The sequence below is a fragment of the Anas platyrhynchos genome, chromosome 29 (assembly GCF_047663525.1).
Source record: "Anas platyrhynchos isolate ZD024472 breed Pekin duck chromosome 29, IASCAAS_PekinDuck_T2T, whole genome shotgun sequence".
NCBI classification, from domain to species: Eukaryota; Metazoa; Chordata; class Aves; order Anseriformes; family Anatidae; genus Anas; species Anas platyrhynchos.
In genome coordinates this window covers 854,924-863,556 of record NC_092615.1, presented here as the reverse complement: position 1 = coordinate 863,556, position 8,633 = coordinate 854,924, and the positions used below count along the sequence as shown (strand labels likewise).

General features: G+C 59.0%; 1 protein-coding gene across 1 annotated transcript in view; it reads right to left on the bottom strand.

Moving 5' to 3' along the window:
• Window positions 1-294: 294 nt before the first annotated feature.
• The window catches only part of EFNA2 (ephrin A2), a 41,506-nt gene continuing 33,167 nt past the window's right edge, over window positions 295-8,633 (bottom strand). Inside the window, exons 2-4 of the mRNA XM_027472189.3 lie at window positions 5,959-6,251; window positions 3,791-3,856; window positions 295-2,452 (exon numbers count right to left, since the gene is read on the bottom strand). Of these exons, the coding sequence (XP_027327990.1) occupies window positions 2,331-2,452; window positions 3,791-3,856; window positions 5,959-6,251 (481 nt within the window). The 3' untranslated portion in view covers window positions 295-2,330. The remainder of the gene's footprint in view (window positions 2,453-3,790; window positions 3,857-5,958; window positions 6,252-8,633) is intronic.

The window sequence follows — 8,633 nt, the reverse complement described above, 5'->3', positions numbered from 1 at the left end:
TAATATCCATTATTATTCATTAACAGAGTAATTAAATCCTTCCCGTAATTAACGCACCACCCAGCAGAGCGGTCTGGCGGCACGGCCCCCTCGCACCGGTGGGGAGGGCAGCGCTGGGAGTGGGGAAGGAGCCGAGCGCGGCCACCCTGCTGCGCCCCAGTGCCGCCCAGTGCCTCCCAGTGCCTCCCAGTGCCCCCCAGTGCTGCTGGCGGCCGGACCGGTGGCACGTTTTGGATCGGAGCCCGGCGGTGGCGGCGGGAGGGAAAGGCACTTCTCGAAAGCAAGGGCCTCACATGACATTTATTTTTATTTTATTATAAAAAAATACAGAATCCAAATTAGGTGGTGATCCGGTTACCATCAGCACGACGTCGAGGACGAAAGCGGCGTGGCTAAGGACGAAGCTAGGCGGGACGGAGACCAACACGCAAAACCAGCGCCGACAGCGGGCTGCCCCCAAGGGAAAAAACCGACCCAAGCGACCCCCCCCCAGCCCTCACCCACCCCTCGCCTCTGCTCAGAGCTCCCTGCAAGTGTTGCTGCCTCACTTTGCTTTTAACTCTCTCACAGTCGCTGTACACAATATAGATATTTATAGATATAATCTATATATATATAAAACACAGACCGAAGGCCAGGTTTTGCCGTCGCCACTCCCCTGCGAGCCCGGCGGTGCTGGAGCGGTGCCCGGGCACAGCCCCCGGTCCCCCCCTCGCCCCCCGGGGTACCGGTGCCAGGAGAACCACGATGCTTCCGCTCGCCTTCGAGAACCACGACCTGGTCAAGACACGGGGGGACGGGGACGGGGACAGGACAGGGGGGGGGCGGTGGCGGGGAATGCGTTTTTTTTTTTTTTTAATCATCGTTTTGTCATTTTCTTTTCATTTTTTTTCTCTTTTTTTTTTTTTTTGGATGGTTGAGATGAGCTTATTGCGAGATTTCAGCGTCCTAGTCTAAAAAATAAAAATAATCAAATAAAAATAAAATAAACCCTTCCATAAAATTCATTCTCAACAATACATAAAAAAACGCTCACAGTATAGCGCCTGCCGGCTGTATTTACAGAGCGGAGCGGCCCCCGGGCCCCCGCGGAGAAAAGAGACGGGGCTGGAAAAGGTCCATGGAAAGGGCTCGGCGCGGGCAGAGCCGGCGTCCCGGGGCCACCACCCCCGGTGTGAGCCCCCCCGGGGGGGGGGACAGTCCTGGATTTAAGGCGAGGAGGGGCCGGGCCCCTCTCTGGTTCATCTCCCACCCCCTGCGCTTTGGGGCCGATGGTTTTTTTTCCGTGGTTTTCTTTTGGATGTGAATAAAGAAGAGGAGAACAAGCCAAAGCCCGGCGCAGCCGCGGCCCCGGTGCCAGCCCCGCACGGAGCGGGGGGGGACAATCATGGGGGAGGGGTCCCCTGTCCTCCGCCCCCCACGGCCGATGCAGGGGATGAGCCTGCACGGCCACGAGCACCTGGGAGGCGGCGAGGAGGACGGGGTGCAGACCCAAAAAGCTGCTCCATCCTGGCGCTGGGGGGGGAATCCAGCCCCCGGGGGGGCACAGGCGGTGCTTGGGCTGACACGGAGGGGATGCAGCACCTGGGGGGGGGGGCAGCGGTCGGCCTTGCTCCAGCCCCAGATCCATCCGAGCACTCGAGGGGGCTCCCGGTGCCACCCGGGACCCCCAGGGCTCCCCGTGGGTGCTGCCACTTCGCTGCTGGCGGAGACGCCCCGTGGGGACGGAGGTGACATCCACAGTGCGAGCCATGGGGAGGGGTCACCCCAGGGGGCTCGCAGCTCCGGGACCCCCTCAGCGGCCTCGTGTCCATCGGGGTCCCCCGTCCCCGTGCGCTGCGACGTCCTGCTGCAGGAGGGGTGGCCCGGCTGGGAAGGAGTCCGTGCCCGCAGAGCCATCGGCACCGTGGTGGCGTCCGTCTCGCCGTGCCGGGTGAAGGCAGCGTGCCACGGCCACCGCGGCCCCCCTGGAGAGAGGGGCTCAGCGCCCGGGGCCCCCCCGTGCGGTTCAGTCTGACACGGGGAAGCCTGGACTGAAACAGAGCCAACCGAAATAAAATAAAAAAAAAAATCGGAAAAAAAAAAAATCAAAAATCAGGACTCTATATTTGGTCTAGAAATGTAAAAAGCAACATCCTACGGGGGAGCCGGAGCCGAGCGAGCTGCAGGGAAGGGAGCCCTCGAGGCGCGCACATGGGCAGGATCCGTCCCGGTTTCACCGCCGCCGGTGCGGGACCGCTCCCCCGGGGCGCTGCACTGCTGCGGGGGGCTCCGGGGGGCTCCTGGCCGGCAGCACAGCCCCGCTCCGTCCCGCACCTCGCCCCGCGGCGCTAGGAGGCCAGCAGCGTCCAGAAGACCGGCACCACCACGAGCGCGGCGTGCGGCACCCTGAGGCTGCAGCACGAGTTGTTGCTGGTGAAGATGGGCTCCGGGGACTCGTAGAGGGAATCGTCTGCGGGAGGGAGGAGAAGGGAGGTGTGAGATGGCTGAGCCCCCCCTCCGGTGCACGGCGGGCGATGCTCGGCACCCCCGCTGGTGCCTGGCACCCCAGGGCCCCCGTTCCCTGCCCAACCTCCCCGGCTGCTCGGATGCCAGCAGGGTTGGATCCGTCCCAGCTGTGTGACACCAGCCCGGCGATCCGGCACCGTGCCGGGTGGCAGAGCGGCGCGTGGCCAGAAAAGAAGTTAAATTATGGCTAAGGTTGTTAGCGCGTTCCCCGGGCTCTGCGCTCTCGTGTTTATCACCGGATTAAGGATTTTTTTTTACAGAGCCAGAAAAAAAGCAGCGCCTGCCCCTGCCCCTTCCTCCTGTCCCCATCCTGCAGGGTCCTCGCGTGGGGTCACCCAGGACCCCTCTCATCCAGGGCCCGGTGCTTGCAGATGCAAAAGGTCCCAGGGTCTGGAGTGGATCCCCTGGGGGCCCGGTGTCCCCCCCCCGAGCAGTGCCTGTGCCACGGCCGCACAAAGGCAGCCCTTCGCCTCTGCAAGGCACCCACATAATAAAATCCCGATATTATTAAAATACTGAAAAAAAATTATATCAGGAGAGATTTTTTCCCCCATTATGCCCTAGTCCTGAACAAAACAGAATGATTTTTTACAGATGGTTTCATTATATTGGGTTTTATTTTAAAGCCATGCAAATAAAAAAAAAAGAAAGACATCCTTTTAAATGGTGACATTTCGCAGGCACTCAGCCCTTCCCCAGGGAGAGCTGCTGCCATTTGCTAATTACACGTTAACAGGAGAAGAAAATTATTAATTTGTTTTTTTAAATGGCTGAGTTATTTGATTCTGAAAAGTAGCCACTGTGCAGAGATTATTATTTTTTTTTTCCCCTTTCTGAAACCCAGCGGCAGGCGGCAGCCGCCCAGGCGAGGCGCTCGCCCTGCGCCAGCCGTGGCTCCGGGCACGGACCCCGCAGAGGAGTTTTTTGGGCAGGATGGGGGCACCCCCAAGCCCCAGGACACCAGCAGGGTTTGTCCCCAAGGTGCTCGCAGCCCCCTGCACCTCGGTGATTCAAAAGTGCCACCCTGGGGACACCGGGGGTCACCCAGGACCTGGCGTGCCGTGGGGACGGGATGCAGCCATAGGGGTCTGCGCTTCCCCAAAGCCCCTGCCCCAAAACCTCCCCTCCCTTAAAGCCACTTTTACGCAGCCAAATCCCACAGAAACCAGAGGTCCCCCCTCACCCGCACCTGAAAGCAGCAGCCCCCAGGGGCCAGCAGCCCACCCCGCAGGGCAGCTGCCCCCCACGGCCCCCTCCCCATCGCCCCGTGGCGCTCACTTACTCGTTGGCCGAACGTAAACCTTCAGCTTGAGGCAGGGCCTGTCCACCATGTTCGGGGGGGACGCGGCTGAGGGGAAGCACAGAGGGGAGACAAAAGTAGTCCCGTTAGCGAGGCAGCAGCTCAGACCCCACAGCCCCCCGTGGGGACAAGCAGAGCCCCCTTGGAGCAGGGACCCCCTCGGGGCAGGGACCCCCTTGGAGCAGGGACCCCCTCGGGGCAGGGACCCTTTATAGCAGGAGGGCTGGGGCTGGCCCTGCCCTGCTCCAGTGCAGCCCAGTGAAGGGCATTTACTGGTCCCAGTGCAGCTGGCAGCGACCAGCAGCAAATATTCGGGATACCTCCAGGAGCTCCGTGGGTTCTCATGTGGGATTAATGCCTTACAGAACACGAGGGCAGGGATGGGAAGAGCAGAGGAAGGGGCTCGGGCTCGGTGTCACCGTCACCACCGGGGAAGCCCCAGGTTTCACGGTGGCACCCCGGGGTGCTGGCGGTGATGCTCTGCCCCCCACCCACAGCCCCAAACCCCTGGGATAGGGATGGGAAAGGGAACGGGGTCGGGGCTCCAGGTCTGCAGTGCCCAGCCCCATGGCACGGCCGGGGTGATTCCAGCTGATGTGTGCCACAGGAGCCCCCTGCCCAAAGCCCGCTCCCCGCTGGTGGCTCTCTGGTGGCTTCTGTCCTGTCCCCCCCCCGTGCCACCAAGGAGGGTGAGAGCGAGGGCAGGTCTGCGTGGCTCTCCCTCGCAGGCAAAACGAGGCTGAAGGCAGAGCAAAACTAATACTCGATGGGAGAGACAAAGGGAGTAATTGCAATAATTATCTCGGTGCAAGTCCCCTCGCAATATTAGAAAATGTGATTTTTATATATGTGTTTTTATAGGAATTTAATTTTCTTTTTTCCTTTTTTTTTGAATTAAAGAAGGGAAGAGCGCGGTACTCGCAATAAAGTTTAATTTGAGCTGGAAGAAGGGGGAATTGGGATGGGGCTCGTGCCAGAGCTGGCAGCAAGGGGCCACCCTGCTTGGCACGCGCGGTTCCGGGCACGCCAGCTCTGGGGGGGACACGGCGGGCTCTGGGGACCCCAAAATGAGCATCCACACCAGGACCACATCCCCACTGATGGAGCGGGGTCCAGGCAGCGGTGCCGGAGCACCCGTTACTTCTTCTCCTCTCCTTTTCCTCCCTCGTGCAGCACCCTGGAGGGACCACGACTGCCGAAATTCGGGAAGGTCACGGCGCCGGCGCCTGGCACCGTGCACGGAGCCTGCGGTGCCCGTCCCCGTCCCCAGGGCCAGCGCACGACCTTGGCCCCGCGCAGGAGCACGGCCCCGGCCCCGTGCCCGCGAGGTTAATGGCATTCCGATCCGCGGGCGCGAGGAGGAGGTAATTTCTTTTCTTTCATGTCTGCTAAATACGGTTCCTCAAAGAGGCATAATTTCTAATGTTCCGCATGACATGAATCCTAACCGGTTTAGCAATGATCAGCTTCACCATTTACTTCTGTGTAATCTCTCCCTAACGACATTAAAAATTAAAAAAAAAATAAAAAAATAAAATAAAACGGGGCTGGGGCGGGAGGGGGGGGGTGGGCTGAAGAGAGAGTTGTAGCTGCTGTTATTTCGCGAGTGACATTTTACAGGGGGAGAGAGCGAGGGGGGAAAATGGTAATTTAATATAGATAAAAGGAACAAATTAAGTGGGCTGAAAACAGATGCTTTAGGAAAAAGGGGGAGAAATAATAAGGGAGATAAGCAGGCCGGGCAGCTCCTGAGCGAGGAGAGAGGCGTCCCTGCCTCCCTGTGACACCGGCGGGTGCTGGGGGGTCACGGTTTCTAATTTATTTTTACTTTTTTACCCTTTATTGATCACAAGGCTCCCAGCGCCCAATCCGAGCCCATTAGCTTATTTTCCCGAGGCTGGAGCAGCTCTTCCTCCTCCTCATCCTCCTCCTCCTCCTCCTCTACTGCCACCCCTGAGCCCGGCCACTCCGGGAATTAAAAGGGGGGGCCCAATCCTGCCACGTGCCCAGATTGGGGGCATTTACAGCATTTTGGGCAGCCAACGCGGCCGCTGCTCCCCTTCGCTCAGGACACCTGGGGCAGATTTTGGGGTGCAGCATTCAGCCCCCCCCACCCCACCCCACCCCAACCCCGGCAGCCCCCCACTCACAGATGTAATAGTACTCGTGGCCGGGCCGGAACTCGAAACCCAGCGAGAAGGGGGTGAAAAGCTGGAACTTTTCGGAAAATTTGAGGGGCCCGTTGGGGGAGTCGGGGCGGTTGCACTCCCAGCGCTTGAAGCCCTTCTGCCGGTGGTCGCAGGACGCGTGCCCCTCGTAGTTGACCATGTAGAGGACGTAGCGCTCCATGCGCTCGGCGGGCAGCGGCTCCTCGTAGTGCGGGCAGTAAATGTCCAGGTAGTCGTTGATGCTCACCTCCACCGTGTAGTCCCCGCGGTGGAACCTGCGGCACATTCGGTGTTAGCATCCTGCATCCCCCCCCAAAAAAGCTCCGCGGGCCCCGCACCCCCTCCCCAACCTCTTCACCCCAGTCCCCCCCTCCCCAGCATTGACCTCAGGAGATTAAACCCGGCGCCTCGGTGTTGTGGGATTAATAAACGGGTGATACTCAGTACCGAGGAGCAAAAAAAAAAAAAAATCATAAAAAAAAATCCTTATTCACCGCGATAAGCATCAGCCCTTTTGGGATTAGTGCCGATGCGCGCCGCAATCCCGTTGTAATTTGCGTTTTTGGCACTGATTATCGGAGAGATTAAGGGATTAGCGGATCCGAAGAGGGCCCTGCATGCGGCGGCTCCCACCCCACAGCAGCACCCGGCCCCTGCCCCCGGCCCCCCCCCAGCCCAACCCTGCACCCCACCAGGAGCCAACCTGGTGCTTCTCCTTTATTCCCCCCCCCCCTTGTGATGAGTTTTCTCTGCTAATTAACTTGAGGCTCCTGCAGCACCGCTCCCCCCAACACCACATGTCCCATATGTGTCCCACGTTGTGCCCCCCCCCTGCACCAATGCTGCCCACGGCCACCCCCCGGTGCTCCCCAAAACCACCTGGGCTGAGGCTGGCTCAAACTCATCACACAGATGCCCCAAACACACTGACGACGCTGCGCACCCCCGCGCACCCCCCAAATCACCACCGGTGCCCAAAAAGGCACCCCAAAAGGGATGGGGGGGGGCCAGGATGGGGACTCTGGTCCTTGAGCCCTGCCGAAGGAGCCGGGCGGTGGCGCGGAGCCGCCATCCAGCTCATTACCTGCCTCATAAGCACTCTGATCACACAGGGACAGGCGCTAATTAAGGAGAAGGGCTTTGCTCGCTCTCCTTCCCTCTCCTTTTCCGAGTCGGTTGTGCCAACCCTGCCCCTGGCAAGGTAACATTTGAAAATGTAAAATTAATACAAAGGGCCGCGATTTACTGGGAAACAATTTCAAACACACACAAAACAATAAAAAAAAAAATAAAAAGCTCTTCTCTCTTCCTTTTATTTAAAAAAAAAATTATTTATTTTAATGATTGTTATTAAAAGCCAAGCTAAGGCGATTGTAACAGAAGGGCCCACGCTTATCAGGGGAATAATAATAATAATTATATTTTGGGGAAAAAAAATCAGCCAACTCCAAGGGCTTTTGCCGGACTGACAAATTGCTGAATTAAAGCTGATTAGCTGTGATAAATGGCGCGGACGGGGCTGGGCGCTCCCGGGGCCAGGGGAGGGCTCTGCCTTTGCGGGGGGAGCAGAGGAGCCCAGCCTGGGCACGGTGCCCCCCCCAGTCCCCATCCCACCACCCTGGGGGCTTCTTGGGTTGGGGACAAGGACGGGACACTGCGGGTGTGTGGGAGGGAGGGGGTAGCAGGAGCGAAATCCCAGCCCCCCAGCCTGATGGCACCGGGATGGTGACCCCCCCCCAGCCATAAATCTGCTCAGCCTGGCGCTTTTAGGGCCAGAGGAACGAAGTCACACGTAAAGCTACGGAAATGTTTTATGGAGAGGGCGATGGGATGTGGGGAGAAGGTGATGGGATGTGGGGACAGGGCGATGGGACAATGGCACAAGGCAATGGCACAAGGGGACACGGGGATGGCACACGGGACACGTGCCGGTGTGGGGACAGGGCTGGGGACAGGACGGGCAGGGCACGTCCCCATCCATCCCCGTGCACCCCAAGTTTGGGGTGACTTCGTCTCAGACCCATCCCAGCTTTTCATTGCCAGCAAATCTTTATTGGTGCCCCCGATCCCCCCCCGGCTGCTTCCCCACCCCGTAAATCCCGGGCGCGCTCCCGGGCTGGGGTCTGCTGTCGGGAGCTCCCGCGGAGCCAGACACGGAGCGGCGCGCACGCACGGAGCCGTCTGTTAATTTGTTATCGTTTAAGGCATTCGGTCCGCGAAATGTCAACAGCATTTTAAAAACCCGCCACCTGGAAAGCGCGCTGTCGCCCCGTGTAATACCCGCAGCAGGGCTGCCAGGCCGCGCTAATTAAAATGAGTGGGATTTGAACTGTCTAAACGAGGCACATCGCTAATTCGTCTGCTTCGAAATTTATATATATATAAAAAAAAAAAAAGCAGATTTTGGCCGGGCTGAGCCGAGCTGGGCAGTTTTGGCACGTTCCCTGGGGGTTGCGTGCGCCTGGCCCGGCACCCGCCAGTGGTGCTGAGCTGCCATGGGCCAGCTGTAAGGTAAAACATTAGAAAAAATAAAATAAAAATAAAGTTAAAATGGTAAAATGCTGCAGCCTGGTGGAAAGGGACGTGATGGCTCCCCGGGGAGTTTTGGGGCACGGGCATCCCGCCTGCAGTGGGGCTGCCGAGGTCACGCCGGATGA